The 20,301-nt window shown below is 39.4% G+C and overlaps 2 protein-coding genes across 3 annotated transcripts in view; both read left to right on the top strand.

Moving 5' to 3' along the window:
• Rpi (Ribose-5-phosphate isomerase) overlaps nucleotides 1–3,549 on the top strand; it is a 32,166-nt gene extending 28,617 nt beyond the window's left edge. Inside the window, exons 4-6 of one of the 2 annotated variants that reach the window (XM_022831824.2) lie at nucleotides 1,548–1,765; nucleotides 2,750–2,958; nucleotides 3,331–3,549. In XM_022831824.2, coding sequence (XP_022687559.1) covers nucleotides 1,548–1,765; nucleotides 2,750–2,958; nucleotide 3,331 — 428 coding nt within the window. In that variant the 3' untranslated portion in view covers nucleotides 3,332–3,549. Of the gene's footprint in view, nucleotides 1–1,547; nucleotides 1,766–2,749 lie in introns of both variants that reach the window. The other variant, XM_022831825.2, reaches the window with a different exon arrangement.
• Nucleotides 3,550–15,313: 11,764 nt separating this feature from the next.
• Nucleotides 15,314–18,962, top strand: LOC111259651 (uncharacterized). Its single transcript, XM_022831823.2, has 3 exons — nucleotides 15,314–17,430; nucleotides 17,725–17,938; nucleotides 18,340–18,962. Exons 1-3 carry the CDS (start codon nucleotides 17,341–17,343, stop codon nucleotides 18,588–18,590), a joined length of 555 nt encoding a protein of 184 aa, XP_022687558.1. The 5' UTR covers nucleotides 15,314–17,340; the 3' UTR covers nucleotides 18,591–18,962.
• The last annotated feature ends 1,339 nt before the right edge of the window (nucleotides 18,963–20,301 follow it).

Genomic DNA, 20,301 nt, shown 5'->3' with positions numbered 1-20,301 from the left:
GTTCAATTGGCAAGGTACTTAAGTATTTTAGTATCTATCAAGGCGCTAAACTTTGCGCCACGTTTCGGTTTAGTGGCTTATACCGTTTAATTTCTAATAAGATTTCCTGTATTTGCAATTGACTAAAAAGTCTGATCAATTCAGGGTCTGGCACTTTGCAAACCAGACAACTTACTATATCTCGAATTGATTATTACGCTTAAAGGATGGGGAAAAGCATTTTAAAATAGCGTAACAATATCCTTGGAACTTCAAGGGATATTGCGCAACGTTCAGGGTGCCTGTTTCTGACGAATGATTTCACTAATCCAAGAACTGCTCCAGTAACGACTAAGCGAAACATACGTGTTGGAAGTAATTTTCAGTACTATCTATGTCGGCATCTTATAGTAATAAATTTGAAGTTAATAGTCCATTGTCAGTATTTTATAAGGACCCTGCATAATATTATACTCACGGTGTCAAAACTATCGCTTCCGTGGGTTTTTAAGTCGCGCGAGTTTTTGAAGCTCATTCGATGCGTTTGATTGACGACGTGGTTCGGTCAAGAAAATGAAAAAAAACCAAACTCAGCTTAATAACGTACTTCTCAGAAATTTCAACAACCTTGACAATCCGTCTAAAAATATACATTCTCAAAAAGTAAAGTTGTATAATTGCGGGGATTACATACCCAAGCATCTATACTAGTGCACGTGTTTTCGTTACATGGATCCGCTAGCGTCTTCCTTATTAGGGATCTTTTTCAGCAAAGGCAACCTTACGCTTCCATTAAGTTCTTTTGGCCGACTAATTCGAATATTCGTACACGATCTCTTGTATACTTTTTGCAGATGTTGTTTTTGGTGGTATTTTTAAACAGCGCAGTGCAGAAAAATAAATTTCTAAGTAGAAACGCAATATTTCCGAGAAATCGGTACAAGCAGATGTTTAGAAGCTAGACAGAAGTTCATAACATCCGGCCTTTGATTTACTAAGGGGCCAAAAGTCTTTTTAGCTAGTTCATAGTTGTCAAATTTCGCCGCCTATTTTTTTAGTAAAATACTTTGATTATTGTTATGTTGGTAATTCATGCATGTGATCTCTGTTTGATTACTACTTTTATTTTCTTTTATTACGGCGGCATTCTCGGTTTATAAAGCCTGAAGCAAAAGGCACAAAACTATGCGCCTCTACGGCATTATATTTGTATTGATTCATCTGTTATTTCTTTTGGGCAGTAAAAGATTTAACAATATATCACTAAATTGGTTTATTTACATAAATTCCGGAAAACGACACACACTACTGGCTTTCCAGACCCGCACTCATCTCACTAATTTTCAAAGTAATGACTCTTATAAAAGAGACTTTTAAATAAGATTGAATTATTTAAAATACATATTTCCTTATGTATCCCATAATACTGCTAAGTATCGTATTGGCCAATTTTCTATTATTATTCAAAACATATTCTCTATTTACAAAGTTTACTGGGCTTACTAGTTCGCTCCATTTTGAACGCATCGATGAACGTTGTGCCAGTCGATATTTCCCATTGGTTTTAGGCGGCGGCGGATGTCTAACACAAGAGAAGATCGTCGCAGCGGCTTCAAGCAAATTCGTTATAGTGGCGGATTATCGCAAGGACTCGACCCATTTAGGTGAACATTGGAAGAAAGGAATACCTGTTGAGGTGTTGCCAATGGCGTACGTGCCCTCAATGAACAAAATCAACAAGATCCTCGCTTGCAGGCCTGTTCTTCGATACGCCGTCAATAAAATGGTTCGTGTTAGCATGTCATAGGACAGAAGCTGTGGTCGCTTCTTTGCAGTGCTAACATAACGTTAAGCTGTGTCTGAGACATGGGCGTTCGTGCTTGTTTTACCGTTTGTAAATGCTAATCGTTTAGTTAATGCAGTGGAAAGGGTCAAGAAAAGGTAACAAACATTTTGTCCTTTAACCTGTCTTTGTTTGCCTGGCGCGAGATTGAAGTTCAGCTCATGAAGGTATGAAGAATACTTTTTCACGCATACTATTTATTCGAAGGACTCGTTTTGTAGCAGTTGTACAGATGTCGAACTCCTAAAGAACCTTGATATCAAAACACTAAAGAAATATGTAACTTTTTCCGAAGAGGGACCCTAGCCTAATGATATTGATATCCTAGCACTTTGCATATTTTTACGAGGTAGGCCTCAAGTAAAAAGATATAGACTATAGTAAATAAAAGAAGAAGAGCGTGTCTAAAACAGAGCACCCGCTCAGATAATGGTGACATCTTAAAGGAAACGATATTGAAACTTCGTTTGCGGTGGTGAAAATAGAAGCAAACAGTAAGCACTATAAAGCGAAGTCAACGGGAATTCGCTTTGTGTCTAGCCCTTTTCCCCTACATCTGTCTTACTATTTCAACAAGTGTTCAAGTTTTCTAAATTCATGTAATCTTATATAGGTTTAAGCTAACTATTTCATAGCCAGGGGATTTGGCGTATGCCTAGTTGGAAACACAGGGACAATCTTTCTATGTGCACATCATAGAAAAATTGAAGTGCGCGTTAGTAGTCAGGTACACAAGCATTTTTTTAACGACTTTTTGTTTTGCACGGCGTTTAGATTGGCTTCTTTTGTGGTAAATTTATAATGTTTCAAATGTCGAGTTGCAGCCCACTTTGAAGGTTAATCAAGCTCTATTCCATCGCGCCCGCTTTACTCTGTGGCATATATTAACCTGTTTGTGTGAATTTTTGTTTCTTTCCTTAAAACAAGGGCCCCGTGATTACAGACAATGGAAACTTTATTCTGGATTGCCCGTTTCCCTCCGATAAGAAGATCGACTGGGAGGAAACTTCGGTGAAAATGAAAATGATTCCTGGGGTTGTCGAGACTGGCCTCTTTTTTGGAATGGCTGAAATTGCATATTATGGCCAGCAAGACGGATCAGTGAAAATCGTTAGGACGGCAGGGAAATATTCTTAGTTGAGTACGATTGGCATCCTATTATATGTTCTCTATGCATACTGTCTTTGACTAGGTGACCTCTATCGATGAAGTCCTGCGTTCGAAAATTTGTTAATGAACTATGCTGTTGCATGATATTATTGTAATGACATCTTCCCCTTCCACGATTGCTTTGCCCCTATGGGTGTGGCAAACTGATCAGTTTTTAGCATGAGTGTCCCTTGTGTGTAAAATTTGCGCACGTGTGTTACAAAGTAGTATCTTTTATGCGATTACATCTGCCTTAGCCTAGTTTTGTGTTCATTTAGCAAATGACATAATAATAACAGTTATTTTTTTATAAATCCAATATTAATTAACCTTATATGATTGTTGTTATCGCTCAAAAGAGCTCTGCAGAGCTTATTTTTTGCAGATAGTGTAATATAGGGTCCCTTCGCAACAGAGGACAAATACTAACCAACTCATTGCGCAAAACGGACAAGTGAGGAACTTAGAACACAATAAAGGTCAACAGGGATTCTCAAAACAGATTTTTTTAGCTCGACGTATGCATGGAAACGCACCCCTTGTGTCAATAAAGAGAGACGTTTCAGTATTCACAAAAAGCTTGAAATATTCATTGATTTTTTAAATCAAAAAGTTGCGAAAATCGTTCGAACGGGACACCATCAGTAATTTACTTTTATGATTGTGAGAACTGTGATTGTGGTAGAAAAGGTCAAGGTGAGAGAAAAAAACAGGTTTACAGAGTCTGTCCTTTAATGTTCATGCTTTTTATCACCGGCTTCTGTTTAACAATACTGTCAGATAATCCCGAGCGCGGACGATTTCGTCATGCGCAATGCACGCATATTTGATCTGCAATGCGCGCTAATAACCGTGAATAATCAGTGCTACTGAACAAAACCAAGGCCATGAAGTTCAGAAAAGAGGGAAGACCTACTAACAATGATCAGTTTGGTCTGAACCTAACGATCCTGAAAATTGTCAATTCGTTTACATATCTTGGCTTAGCGTAATGACAGCTATAAGATCTTCGTTTGATCGCATAGAGGAGATGGATAGAAAAGCGATGATCGGAGCTGTTGCAATCGACAGTCCGCGAAGAAAAATATTGCACTGACTGATATGTACGGGACGGGCATTCGGGAAAACTAAACGTTCGCAATCCCATGAGTTCCGATGTGGTAAAGCCGGCCTTCTTCAAACTGCTGCTAGGCCTGCAACAACTGGCAGTTACCCACTAGGCTTACTGACCGACCTCCAAACGCGTATTTTTCCTCTGTGAAGAGAAGAGATTTTGTAGTCGTTATGTCGTTGCTTAGGGCTCCTCTCTGCGCACTTCGACACCGCGTGATATCACTTTAGGGTCGTCCCTGTTCGGCTCACAGCTGACGTACAACATGGACAAATTGCCACCGTCGTTATACGTGAATATAAACCGAATTTTAATAGTCACGGTATGACTATACCACAGCTAAATATGATACTTTATGTACAAACTATAGACTATCCAAAGCGCAGCAGTAGCTTAAATCTCTTTATGGATGATCAACAGAGAGGTCACAGCGGACGGATACCAGTTGAAAGGATCAAAAAAAAAAACATATGCATATAGTTTACATGATTTATAGCTTAAACTAACCTGTTTTTGTAAAAACGCTGTTAAAAAAAAGTCAATTGTAATGATAGAATAGATGGTGTTGGCAGTCAGAGAAGCATCGCCAAAGATTACGGTAACTGGTCTCGTTAAAAACAAATCGCAAAAGATCGATTATAGGTACATTTTGTCAACATGTATTATTTTCATCGATAATCTTTCAATCGCATATTAAACCCAAGGAAAATTGAAGTTTACAGTCTTATGTATAAACTCAGTCTGATGCAATGCTCAGCTGCAGGTACCGCTGTAAAAGTGGACACGCTTAGTTAAAATTTAGTATGAAATTATAATAGTAATTTGAAATTAGCACACTATTTCATATTTTTTTGATACGCCTTAATATCTGCTTCAGTACCATACTTCCGCCATAAGCTACCTACATACAGTTACTGCAAAACCGGATCATTAGTTCAAGTCTATAAATAATGTACCATTGTATAGTAGAATAGCGCGATTAGAGCATACTTCGTAAGATTGTCGAGATGATTTGTCACCGATTTTGCCAGATCTTATTACTACGCCCCAACCTCTTTTCTGGATTGAACAAAAGAGTACCGAACTTTAGCCTCGATACTTACCTTTCTGATCCAAGTCCGTGCGAGCACAGTATGGACACCAGTGGATGAGCATATTTTACTGTGGATTTACTTCGAGAAACGATAGATAGGAAAAGTACACATGGGAACGCCAATGGTAGATATGTGCCAATACAAGGACTGCCAGAGCGGTACAAGAAGTGTGCAAAAAATAGGGTAGTAAAAGACTGTCACTCTGGCTCAACTAGTGCAAAAATCACTTAATTTCAAACTCCGCCGAATTCACTTGTAACAGCGAAATATCCTAAGAAGTTTTCTATTGGCTTTTTCTAAATTTCGGATGTGTTGTTTTTTCCCACAAATAAACGCAATAGTAGTTATTATCATCACAATGTGCTCTACGAACGAACAACATAAACCTAAATCATGCAGCTTATCAATTTAGTATAGAAAACTGGAACCTTGATGCAAGTCTGCGGAGACATGGATGGGTCAGACATTACGTTCGTTTTGCTCTTAGCTCAAGTGTCTACTAAAAGACTCCTTATGAAAACACTCAGTATAGCTATAGCCCCCGTTTATACGTCCGTCAACATAGATATCTCATGATCTATTTAAACACAATTTCCCTATAGAAATGCGACCCCTTCGCACTGTCCCCAGGGGTTAAATTTTCTTTTTCCGTAAAATTAATCGACATACTTGCTGACTAGATGAGTGAACATCGCCCTAGTTAAGCCGGCAGAATGGCCCAGTCCACTAGCTATATCTCGATGAGTAAGTATTTGAGCAATAAATACTTCAATAGGTTTGTTAACACGTCAGTTGCCAAACGCTTACGAAAACGATGGCATTTAGTCCACGGAAATTTTACGACAAAAAATCTAAACAAAAAAAAAATACAGCATCTATACAAAAAGCCCGCACCGACTTGACTGTAGGTACAAGACGCTTCCCAGTTTCAAGCGAGTTCTGTTACATGTCTCGACGCTGCGTTACATCCTCAATATACGCGTATGCATGCGTGAAAGGAAATTTATGAGACGTAACGGCGTAATATCGTGATTGTCCGTTTCCACTTCATGTTCACAAAAACCGTACGAGAATAATGGACCGCGAAAGAGCATGCTTTGGAAGAGTGTTTAGTAAAATAACAGAACCAACTAGAATAATTTTGAAACTTGGCCCAATCAGTCATTACTGCCTAGCAAGAAAAAAAAAACGCGAAAACGGGTTTGACATGCCTAAGAGTGCCATGGCGGAATTACGAATTATCACCGCTAGTCCATCGGGCGAAAGGAAATAAACAAAAAGAGATATACGTCCCACAAGAATTCACAGTAGGTGGACAGTCGCTTGTGTCGCACAGTGTAACTGTCGCTAGGTGATAGCCATAAGCAGTTCTTCATGCTCCTATGTATCGGCCCTTTGTCGACTGAGTAAATACCGATCATACCCTAGCATGCTCACAAATTTTGTTTTCGCGACCGAAGAGTTAAACAGAAAAAATGTGTAACATTCACCATAGTAATAGTTATTTTTGTTGAAAGGACGACACTATGTTATAAGAGGATAACGAAAAAGGGAAGTAGGGGATATGGGGCTGATTGCAGGAAGTTCCTCTCTATGCGAACTAGTGAATGCAGTTTAATGTGCAGGATGACGAAATTAAGAAAATTAAAGTAGAGAGAGAACTGCAATGACCGACTGTACTAAATACTCTTCTTGAAAGCTCGTCACGAACGATTTATGTTTTAATCTGTGCTAAGTCGAGAACGCCGTCGATTGCATTATTATTCCTACACGAAAACTAAGTCTCGAGTAAGATACGATGGTTCATGGTCATTGTAGCTATATTGTAAACTGCTACAGCACTGCGTGAGGTCAGCATCACGGGATAGTGGCTGAAAAATAGTGAGTTTAATATATTTCTCATACTTTACTATTTGGTTATGTCTTTTTTTAGATATATGCGAGTATCTGTTCGTAGTTAATTTCTTGATGATGCGGTCGTGAAATATTTGCCTCTTAGACTTAAACGTATGTGAGGTAGTTCAGGGTAGAATCCGCGCGTGGATATTACTAGCAAAAGATCATTATTTAGGTCTTCTCTTCCAACATTTAATAATGCTAAATAAGCATATAATGTTAAAATTACGCGGGGAAATGTTTGTTCCTCAAGGGTAACTCCTTAAGCAACGTCAATCTACGAACAAACAGTATTCGATAAAAGTCGCCCTTGTAGCTGGTCATATCGTGGTTACACGTTGTAGACAGAGGTCCTCTTTTAGGCTTTACAGACCATAACACACACAGTGGGTGGTGACTTCTTGTAAATAGCATTATACCGACTTTTCAGTACTGGATTAATCCCGTTGTTTACTGTGTGGAGCACGTTTTCTTCTAGCCTATCATTTAGTCCAGAAAGATCCATCTACTTCCTTGACTAAGATTGCCATCGTATGAGACTTAGTTCAATCACAGTAATTTCGAAATTATCCCTGTCTCTATGCTTAGAGCGTTATCGATAGTGAGTAGATCCTTGGCAGGCGAAACAATTATCCACCATTTTCATTCAACTAGTGGATAGAAAGAGGGTTACACCTGAAATCTTTTCATGCAGAGACATTCTATCCGAACCTCTTTCGACAAAACGTTTGTGAAACGGCTTCATTCTACGTACGGCTGACTTGAATATGATTTAAACGTGGTTAGTTTAATTTTGCAAAAAAAACACACACACATTAGAGTATTCGGAGAATAGCTGAACTCAGAGATAGAGACGCGGCTGGGAACACTTACGTTTTTGCCAACAACTTTCGAGTTCTTCTAAAAAATGGTTCAAATGATTCTATTACTATATGTTACCATCGCTAAGCATTGCTATGGACAGCTGGCCTCTCACCACCGAACGATTTGTTTCCAGGTTGCAAATCTAGACTGTTTTAGCCTGCTTACCTACTGGGACACGTGAGGTGGCCTAAGTTCGAAATCAAGGACGGGAACTTTGCCTAGCATTAGAAGACCAACCGTCTGAAACAGTGCTGAACTGTAACACAGGAGATAAGACTCGACAGTATTCATTTATTGAATTCTTGTTTACGTCGCCGAAACCACAAATGATTCACAACTAGACCTATAATTACAAAAGCTTGAGTGAAGGCTGGAACAACATAAAAGGTTAGATCGTTAGAAATCTACTCTATATTTTCAATGGACAACATCCGTTCACAGGATTTTTTTCCAATTTGTATATATTTTAATGCAATACGGTCTCTGTCGTTTCTTCATATGCAGATCAGAATCTACCGGGATGTGAGAGAAATGATGATTAAGGTTTTCTGTTGTCTTTCGGAGTATCCTGGTTTGCGGTGACAGATCCGCCATCGATAAAGGCATATATCCCACTTACCTCGGCCATGAACTCAGTTACTTCAAACTAGAGCGCCATTCGTACGCTTCGCCTGGCATATGTATTTCTATTAAACGTATTTTACTTTATTAAAAGCTAATTGTATTTGTAACAGAAGCAACATCGGATAGCGGTCAGCTAAGGTAAGTAGACTCTAATAACTTGTTTCACAACAAAGTTTGAGCGCGTTTGTTATGTAACGCACGTTGAATGTACAGTTTCAATATTGATCATGCATATGTATGAATGCGTACGATGTTGGTGGAGGTACGGGGTCGTCTTTTTGGAGAAGTTGGCGTCGATTGACGACCAACTAAATTACTATTACGCTCTATAGTAAAAAGCAAACTTGACCCTTAAGGACAAGTGTCTGATCAATCTGCTCGACTATCCGCGTAGACTTTCCCAGGATAAAAATCTGCTGACCCATAAAACACCCCAACCCAGGCCGACTACTTTAAAAGTCGTTTTATATCCAACAAACACACATGATTTCTAGCATAGACATTAGTATTTGTGGGCATTCCTCTTTTACGAAAACGAAACGTGTCTACAGAATTGTCATTTACTTACTTTTATTGCTATTGGGTATATATTTACCTCATTGAACTGACTGGTCCACATAAGGTCTGGTTAATTGCTAAGGTCCCATGGTTTTTAACCTTATCATCGAATTTTGCTTGCGTTTTTTGTTACATATACTCGAGTAAGGATATCTTATGTCTTGTGAAGCTTTACTTTGAACCGAGCAAAGCGAATTGTGCTGTCAGTCCTAGAGCGCCCGCTCTTCGGTATCATTTCTATGAGGCGCAGGGATCCGACCTGCGCTGCTTCCAGCCTGAACTAACTCCTGAACTACGTCTATCATGTGGCGCGTCGTTGGCTGGGCTTGAGCCAGCAACCCCTGGCTTAGCCCTGGCACAACCTTAACTTCCATATTATAACTATTCCATCTCACCATTCGATGTTGAGCGTGTAACCTACGAAAGTTGTCAAGGGTCCGTTTGTGCGGCTCTAATTAACTGCCACAAGACTTCACCTATTTTTTATTTAAATCGTCTGATAAACAACAACGCAAAAACTGCGAATATTCGCATTAAAAAACAGTTCAATAACATAGATTTCTTCATATTATTATTATTATTGTTATTATTATGTGACCTATAATTGGTCAAGTTATTAATATTCATCTTTTTCCAGATGCATCTTCTATATCACATCAGAAAAACAGTGTTAAAAAGCTATGGTCTGAAAAAGCTGTATGGCTCCTTCGGTGCAAAATGTTCTTGTTCTTCAGAACGAGAAAATCAGCTAAGTCGAGCTTTACAAGATGTAAGTGCTTCGTTTTGAACTAATTCACAACGCTTCGTTGCCTTCTTTTACAGACTGTTTCAGAGTTGCTTTTACTTCAAAACTGCGACCGCGTACGTTTCGAGCGTACGCCAGGGTGCGAATGCTATCTCGATTTGACCTCGTGTTCTCAAAGACGTATCGGCAACTCTAGGCAATGACCGTGTTGGCTGTGAATAGCCAAATGCTTACACAAATGCATTCGTCAAACGGTCACAATGAGGATATCTGAAATCAAGTTCCTCCATACAGATTTACGTGCGTATCGAGAAGTGTTCAGACAATCATGTGCCAGATAAATACCGTAGTCCGCTAATATAACCTTAAAAGTTCGATTACGTTCGCAGGAAGCCTAATTATAATCAGCACTTGTCGAATGCTTCTGCCCTTCAAGTTGTACGAAGTCAAAACTTCCACGATTCGTTCTTGCGGACGTACGACTCACCTCACGCCTCACAAGTCTTATAGTCTATAAGTTAATAATAATCGCAGGTGCTTCAATTGCTTCTGTTCGAACGAAAGTGTAACAAACTCAATATTCAGATCGCTACCCCTTTGGAGCTCTTTTAAAGCACGCAATTAGGAACCGTATTATCTAACGAAAACTCGATTTCAGCGTAAGTTAAACAATCGGAAAATGTGTATAGTTCGTAGCACTGAGAGTAATGTCCACGAAAAATTTGCGACTCGTGGGACAATGCGCTAAAACAAAGAAATTTCGGACAAACAAATTTCGTTACGAGAAGTCATTATAAGGATATAGATGAAGAATATAGAAGGATGAGTAGATCCCAGAGACGGTTAAGTGTCGTTACGCGCTCAGAAGGATAATTAGCGAGTACGTATCGCGCGCAGAATGAAGTGAAAATTCAATACATCGGGAGAAGTAAATTCAGGAACGTAAAAATAATGCTAAGGAAAGCTAACACTGCAAAAAAAGTATTGTAAATAAAAACGTTCGTCGGCATTCTATGAAGCCGACTCATAAAGCACATACTCCCGCGTTAAAAACGCGAAGGTCCGCATGGCGAAAGTAGATAATGCGGCATCTGTGTACTTCTACAACCCAAATCTATAAAAGAGTTCGGACTACGAATTGTAAGTTTAGCCTTAATCTCTCTCGGGTTTACACTCTACGAAACAGAGTTTTCTTTTCAAACACGATATATTCGAAAGCGTACATCTTTTCGAAATTATTGGCCAGCCTTTGCAAGTGGAGTGCCAAAATAAGCCCCCTGTCTAAGGCCGCTACAAGTAAAATAGCACTTATGCTCCGACTCGAAACGACGAAAATTCTGTCTCTAGGGAGAGGTGCATTCTGTCCGAAAGTGAAAAAAACGTAATCGGTCGTCATTTACGGAGTCGCAACGATTTCGTGCACTGGTTGGTGGAGGTAAGGTGACTGAAACGGTCGACGCCTGTTATATGCCTGAAAGTACTTATAATCCGTAGCCATACGAGGACAGGGAGTCAAATTATTCGGGCGTGAAGGTTTGAATAATACAAATTTTACACGATAAGCTCAAATCTTCTCAAAATTTGCTATTAACTAGAGAAAATCGAGTACAAAAAGTTGGTTGCGACAGCTGTGTGTTTAATCTATTCGTTCCAAACTTACCACGTTATCTATACCGTAAAAACATAGCGGCGAAGGCCATAACCATTCGACTAGCGTCATCGACAAATACACCGGATTCAGGCTAGGTTTCGACACCTCCAGTAAGCACCTGAATATTAAGGGCGAAAGATAATTCTTGAAACCTTAAGTTTACTTTAAATGATCGTTTTAGACGCAGTTTACGAATTCTATATAATGACCCTTGACACTGGCTGAGGTGGGGCCTAGATCGGCACCGTTCTTAGATGGTAGAAGGCGTCTTTGTCCTTATTCGACCGAAAACGCCATTTTCACGTTTTTCATAACGCTCTAAATCCAGCATTAGAAATTAAGGACCAGTCGCAAATAAAATGTTACATAAACTGGTTGAATGCGCTCGAGCTTTGCATTGACCTCCTGCGTTGAACTGTGCAAAGTCTCTTGAGTGAAAAGTCTCTCAGAAATGATAGGTTTCTAAAGTCAAGATTAGTTTTTTTTCTGCCCGGCGATGGCGGCAACCGCAGAGGTGTAACTGCAAGGGGCAGAGTGGTGATGAAAGACAATGTTCTGGTAGTGACGACGGCAGCGTTTTAAGTCTTAAGTGATGTATCTCCTTTACACATCTGAAAGCGAAAATTTTGGAAGTATCATCTTCATTTTTTGGGAGACTCGACAATGTGCGTACGAATATGTTTGGAAACAATAATTGCTACGAACGCAAATGTTCTTCGAAATTGCGGTACGTAGGTCAACTAAACGCAGAGCGAGTAACTTTAACATACTCATAGAAGTTTCGTTCAAGCAAATCGTGAGCACAGTTTGTATTCTGCTTCTTCTACTTGTAAGGTCCGGAATACTCTCAAAATTTACATCGTCATAAATACAACAAAAAGACTTGAGGAAAAAAAAAGGCGCTATGATTCGTAGACGAGGTTGTCTACGGGGCGTGTGTTATCAGTATAGTCGTACCTGAAGAGAATAACTCGATTCGAATCACGATTCAGGACCGGGCAAACGCGTTAAAATTTATTATCATATAGATATACGCAGAGTTTACGTAAAGGCAACGCCGCTGTGAGTGGAGCCCGATCTTCTGGCTAGCTTATCTTGCCTTGAACAAAATCTTGACATAGTTAATTGACGGTAATCAAATAAAGGTTTATTAGACTATAAAGATCGTTACAAAGGCTGATACGTATCATTAGCTTTATGTTAAAGATAAAATTCTATTTTGTTCTCATATAAATTTGTGATTTTAATTGGTCCAGGTCAAATGGTTCGTATCACCATGCAATATAATTAACAGAAAATAAATATTTACCGATATTTTAACCGTAACTTTTACTCATTATATATATATATACGTAATGTTATCTTTCAAGACTCATTATTCGATAGTGGGTGTCAAATATTACTTGACCAATGTACTGTAGCCTAGGGGAGAGCGATAACAGAGTTCATTTCAATGCCGTAAAACTTCTAACGAAAGGTTTATTTAAAAGCTTCGTTTCACCGCGATCAGTCCATTGGTCTCGTTGCGGAAACGGATTTAATAACCTACAGGTAGCATTTTTTGGAGTACGTAACATTAGGGAACCGTCTTCGTTCACTACATCCTGCATTGGGCATATGTTATCATCGACGTACATCTTGATATCCCAGATCCAATTTGAAGACCAGGGTTTCTGCAAAGCAGAAACACGATAACGTAGAGTACGTTTAGTTCAACTGAGTTGCGCATCTGCTTTGGATTAGGGTCACTCAATCGGAGAGTCTTTTCAAGAGAGGGGCTTTTTTTTTTTTAATTTAAGGTCTCACTAACATTAAGTAATGTAAACGAGGGCCGATACTATAATTGACGTGGTAGCGACAACACATTGAATTAGGTCAAAGTTGTTGCGGGATTACTATGCGATGTATAGATACCAATGTGAAAATCAAAGTAGCTTTAAAAACAACTTAAGCTAAAAAAACGAATCTCATCGTGTTCTCTGCTAACGTCCAGTTTCTAACTTATAAGATGTCTAATCCACATATCATGTAAGACCATTTGGACCGTCTAATAGCACAGGATGATTGAAACCCATCCGTTTTCGAGGACACTTCTCTTTCCCTTTAGCAATGGCAAAGTTGGTCGCCTTTTCTAAAGGGTTATCCTGTGTTGTAGATATGTGCATCGACGAACACAAAGGTAAAATGCATTTTAGGCCCTTGGGTATTACGAAGCACGAAGGTTTCGTGCGGTCAGCCTTAACAAATGAACGTTTCTATAAAAGCGACTTACACCAGTCAGTTTGAGACTGCTTTCGCCTACAAATATATAAAGTGATTCGTTACGCGGTGTCTAGCACGGTTCAGATTGCTATCAAAAGATGTTTTACCTTGAACCCAGCAATCTGGATTACGATAACACACCAAAACAACAGTGAAGTCTATTTTTGCGGCAGGTACTTGACATGAACATACTGAGCCCTTAAAGAGGCACGGTATCGTCACGCATCTAATAAATGTAGGTGGAACTACTTCAATCAGTTATAGATTGACTGGCAAACAATCGAATGGCTATGAATGGTGTGTATATTACTTCTCTATATTATAGTGAAATAGTTGCCAATAAAAAAAAAATGATCAATGTCAAACCCATATTATTGACTAAATTATGGTTCATTCAAAGATGATCCCACATTCACACACAAACATTCCATCTAGTACGAGCTCGTGTATATAACTGCGGCACTCAAACATCAGCCAGCTTGTTTTGACTGGTTGCTTAGAATTGCCAGTCGGTGGATATTTGGTCTCCTGAAGATTTCTTGTAAGAGTTTCATCGGTTTTACCCGATGCGGAAACGACAGAATTTGTTTCATAGCGCATATTGACCAGAAACCGCAGAATTTTTTTCCTGTGTATATTTAACACTTGTGCCTTTGTCGTAAGGAAACGGTGGTCGTCTGCAGAAAATTTACGCATCATCAAAGTACTCTATGTTGACTTTGAATGAAGGCCTTCCAACGATCTCAGCACGTCTACTGCTGCCACCTTTCAGCTTTCAAACGTCGTGAACGCTGACATACGCGATTCGAAAGTCACCTAGCTAGAACAACGGTCTTTCTCAAGATGCATATATACATACTTTCTTTGTTTACATAGCTTGTGTAGAAAGAGACCAGGAGCTGCTAGCAAGCAGCATCTCCTGGTCTCCTTGTTCCAGCCAGAGACTTAGCCATCCAAGTCATAGCCTTCACACTCTATTTATATATTTAGTACTGCGTTGGGGATCTATAGTTTTTTGTTTTCAAGCACCTTCAGTTGAAAAGGAAATAGCACAACAAACTAGGAAAAGATGAGGATTTCTGCGACTACTCTGAGGAGGTTTTAACGGAAGTAATTCCAATCACGTTTTTATACCGGGTGTTTTAAAAGCTGCGCAGGCCTGGGGGAGACAAATCGGAATTCGTTCCGTAGCTTCAAATGTAACAGTCGGTGCAGTCTATTTCATTCTTCGCATTGGAAGTAGATATTTGGATTATGACAATTATTCTAGGTAACAGAAAGGAAACAGCGCACATTTTGTCTAGACTTGATTGAAAGGCGTCAAAGTTTCGTAAATATCTTCAGTGATCGATAGGATTCTAACAGAACTTACACATCTTCTGACGTAGTTTTTTTGCTACCATCAACTTTTAATCACCTCTCACATAACTAGGAACGCTCGGTACGAAGAGTCAGACGGTTAAGTACGCTGTTCCTTTACTTTTAACAAAACCAGCTCGACAATAAAGATGTGGGAAACTAAAAAACGATTGCATACTCGTCGTATAAATAATTACTAACTACTTTGGCAGTTACCGAAAAAATTTATTTCTGCAACATCATGGTTCAACGTTGACCTATTACCTAGCAATATCTAACAGTGTAATTCACCAACGTCCTAGACAGGGTGGGGTACTATTTATGAGCATCCTGCCACGCTTTATTTATGTGTAGTACATATGTGGATGCACATATTAATTCTATTCAGGGCCTATTTAGATTGCGCCGTTCGAAGACTATCAGCTCCGGTCCACGTATTGTGATCATAATCCTTCGCAGTGCTGTTACCTGCTGACCTTCCCAAACACGGCAATGACTACCAACAAGCAGTTGGTAATGAGCCTTCCAGTTTGTTGTGTATAACCCTAAATATCCAAATGAGCTGAAGCCTATCGCAGTACATACATTTTTATCGAACGCGATCCGGGTGCAATCGGGGTTTCGTCCTCGTTTACGGTACGCAGGGGTCGTCAAAGGCCATCTGTGAATTACATGCAATACTAACAGGTTGATAGATCGAACAATCAATGAATTTCAGTTAGAGTAAATATTTCTTCATACATTTCCAGCGACTGTTGGCCATATACGAATTTGTTATGTATTTCATCAATCAGATATCATCTCTTATTTTGTAATATCATTTAATAACAAATATGTGTGTCGGCACACAAACGAATCAAAAGTGTTCACATATTGTTTGTGCACAGTGTCCCAGTAAATTAGCTATTCTTGTCTCTTATTGTAATTACATACAGTCACAAATAATTAATACTCTATTATATAGTTGTATGTGGATATTTACGAGCAAATATATGTATCTGCTTTTAATTAACGACGATTTACCCTGTCCTTAGATTCGTTAATGCAGTAAGGCTTAAGGCCGGTTTTAGTAACGCTGTAGTTCCGGCATAACAATCTACGTATGCTGTAAGCTTGGTAAAGCTCGAAAAGGTCGAGGCGATGCAGAACGGATGTAATACCTTGATGCATCCCTTCAATCGTCAGTTTCCTAAGAGTGAGCTCTTTTTGAAATTTCACTATAGGCTACGCAAGCGGAGTTACATAGAAGATCAAACTAGGAAATTACACCTATTGTTTTCATTAAAGCCTGGTTTTGGTTTCCCGAGTGATCGCACTGCCTCACTGTAATCAACTCTTTCATGTGATTTTTCGGGGTCATTTTAGAAACGTTAAGTGCGTCACCCTCCGGCTACCAGTATGAGACAAGTAAACTGATCAAACCCGCGTCACCCGCAGCCGACCCCAAGGGTCGTGTCTGCGCTAACATTATCTAGACATCAACTGGACACCACATTTCAGGCCCCTGAAGAGGTTTTTTACCCTTATGGTCTAAATCCAGGTTCAGCCGATAGATCCACCGAAAAGGGTATAGATTTATTTATTGGTTAATGATTGATTGAAACTTTAGACTCTGCTGCGGTAAACAGAGCTAAGTAACACCAATTACATTACGTTTCAATACATGGTTACTTTTGATCTAAAGGTTCGTCCGATATAAATGAATCAATAATTGCCATTGGTGGTCAAATATTGTTTAGCCAATTTGCATCGTATATCTTTAGAAGTCCGCATGTGCGCTCTAATCTTAAGAGCGCAGCTTTCCATGGTCCTTGTAAAAACTCCTACTCTCTTAGTATCTTACACCAGCTAGCCGTTATAAGTCAGAACTTCTTGGTTCTATCCCCATGACATGAAGAGCTAATACTGGAAAACATTTGTACCTTGATTGACCTTGGCCCTAAAATGCCACGCAGCTTGCGGTTCCGGTGTCTCAGAGGAGTATAAAACATTTCACTTATTAAGGAAGGACGTCTACTTCCCCTTATGTCGGAAACAAACATTTTCTAGTGTATATTTGGCCCACGAACTAATTTGGCTGGTGATCCATGTAAACAACGAACTTATAATTAAGAAGGAAAAACGTTCCGACAAAATATAGCGTGCAAGTTTTCATTTGCCTCCGTCTGTTCTGAATGCTAATAGTGTAAAAAGTTATCGAAAACGATGAATCATCGAATGGGATTACTCGACCCAAATGGTACAGTTTATCTAGTACAGGCGAAAGGTGGTTCAGTAGAGAGCTGGTTAACAAGGGTAAGTTTCTAAGACAATACGTTACTCTAATTTTCGTGAAACCCAATGTAAATACACAGATTTTTACCCTTGGCGGCGAACTAGCAGGCAGACGGTTTCTGGAGTTAGGGCAGACAGAACAGACGTCACCATCTAGTACGTAAGAAGGCCGTCGGATACGGTTGAAAACCTACAGAGTGAATAGCAGAGATTTAGCCACTACTATATTGTAAACCTTTGAGTTTTGGAATCGATTTTATGCTGTTTCGAAGTTATTGTAGCAATTTCTTCTGTGGACCTGTGCCGTCGGTCCAGGCAACTCTTCAACGCGATCTTTGGCCTCTACTCGTACTGTTCAGTATAGTAACTTTAGCTATGGGCTATTGGACTGCGCTCATGTTCGTACGATGGAAAGCCAACCGTATGCCATACACGCATCTAAACACCGAACGTGATGCTTACCCACGGAAGCCTTCACAAGCAACACCGATAGTGAATACTAACCAAGCCGTTCAAGTCGTCAACCCTGGTGAGCTATCGCTGTCGACACTAGCAGAAATATATCGTGCCCATGAGATAGTTTGCTTCTTCTTTGTAGCTGTTGCCTTAAGTAGAAGATGGATTTATGAATTAGCGTTCCTTATCCCACTTTTCGTTGTCATAAGAAACATATTATTACATTGATTATACAGATATGTACTATTAATTGTACGTGAAAGACATAATGCTGCTTGTCAGATAAGAGTTTATATCGAATTGTTACGATATCCACAGATGAAACGCACGCAAGAGCGATGACAAATGAAAAATTTCATAATCATTTTCAGTTGCTGTGTTGGAATCAGTTTTTCTAATAGGCGAGCACTCTTAGTCGGTCTATAGACCGATAATCAGCTCGACGAAACTAGTGAGACTATATGTACGTTATAGGTGGCCCAGACGATCAAGACAACATCGTATTCGAACAGAAATGGCAGTCTGGACCAAAATGCAAGGACGCGTTTCATAAAAGTCTGCCACCGTATGGTGCCGTATTTCACGACAAAAATATGAAGCAGACAATTTTTAGAGAGCGACTGTCAAAGACGCATTCAAGCGATGCCGTATACCCTGCAGGAGGACCAGATGTAACACGTGTCATTTCGGAGCGGATTACTGATGGACACGATCCTGCAGTATAAAGAGCCTGTCATTGTTAAACAGTGAAAATACGCCAAATATTATTATTAAAAATTTTCTACGTCAATGGGACGCTCAGCAACTTATGACAACAAATTATTGAGCTCAGCTGAATCTCGCTCACAAGAGGTCGCTCGGAGGAGCTCCATGCAAGTATTTACTGCGACGTGGCAGATTTCGAGCACATCGGCGTAAAACTCGCCGATGTGCCGAAATGTATTGAATGTACATGTACTAGACTGATCGGGTTACTCAGGAGGGCTTAATATGACGGATACTCTCTTCGGCGTTTTTATTGTCTTAACCAAATCTATATTTCCATCCGAGTGAAATCCGTGTGATTTTTGACAATTTAAAGAAAATAAAGTAGCTTTATTTAATTTCTTGCTTTCTTTCATATTTCAAGTTCTTTGGAAAACCTAGTTAGGCCATTGCAATTACAACTGACATGTTCGAAAGGTATTAAAATGACGCCTATGATTTGCAGTATGCATAAACATGCAGCTTTCACAAGTTCGTATCGACTTTGATGTAGCTCAATGGTTTAATATGTAAAAGTGTTAAAGCCACGCAGTTTGCTAGGTCGTCTAAAGTATGGATGTGGATGAGGTCGTTTGGTATTGATTAGCGGAAATTGCTTCGACTATAAAGCACCTAAAGATCTGTGCCATTACGCAAGTTTAGTTAAAAATTTTGTACCACTAAATAATATGGTTTTTACTTAGTTTCTCTCAATAGGCTTACGCAATTAAGGTTTGGTCAACCGATCTGGTACACACTCTACGAACTATATAACGGATACTTTGTTTTAGTAAGTAGTAAGCTGCCGAATGAAATGATGCATTGCGAAACGTAGAATTTTATCTTCGCTCATTAAATCCTGCGTTACTACAATGATTGTCTCCGCGCATGCGCGTAATTTCATTTCGTGTTGAAATTTACGCTAATGAGACCAACTGTACATGCGTCTATTCGGCAGGAACCTCTGCAAATTTTAATATTATCTAAAATGCATAGTCTCGTAGTCTGGGTGAAATCAACAGAACTATGTCACACTGACGCGCTAAGCTCTCTAACTTCTAGGCCAGGATGAACTTTACGAAGCAAAAAAACGTCGTTAACAGTGGATCAAGCACTACCACTTGTAGAGCACCCACACTTTATTTTAATTTTGCGATGGCGTGCTCCAAACCAGTCTGCCGATTCGGAACAAGCGCATGCTTGTTGAAGACTCAAAGAAGTAACTGTATAAATGCATGCTACGGTTAACCAATTTGAAGTATCTTTTTACAATATAAAGATACGATACAAGAAAAAGCTCGTCATTGACCAGTAAAACAGGTAGCCTTTACTTAGACGATTTTGAATGGGAGTGTCAACAGGTGAAACGATATCGTACACATATACTATGGCTCGTCTCACCAGGGCCGACGTGCTCAATTACAAAATAGAGGTAGATACCTTCAGCGTCAGGCCTGAGAAACAACAAAAAGAAATATGCAAAAATTATTTGGGGGTAAGATATTTTGCTTTACACTTAATTATATGCTTGATAAGTAAATTAACTTAAGCTTTAACATTTCTTACTAAATGAAAAGAAGACTATTTTTAATTCATCCATTTTCGTTTAGTCGTGAAGCGTTAGGTTAGCGAAGCATAACAATCACCCTGTAATATTACATCCAGTTAATGTTTGAATATTCAGTTGTTGTT

This window comes from Varroa jacobsoni, unplaced genomic scaffold, assembly GCF_002532875.2.
Source record: "Varroa jacobsoni isolate VJ856 unplaced genomic scaffold, vjacob_1.0 scaffold_355, whole genome shotgun sequence".
Taxonomy (NCBI): domain Eukaryota; kingdom Metazoa; phylum Arthropoda; class Arachnida; order Mesostigmata; family Varroidae; genus Varroa; species Varroa jacobsoni.
This window is presented reverse-complemented; position numbering and strand designations above follow the sequence as displayed.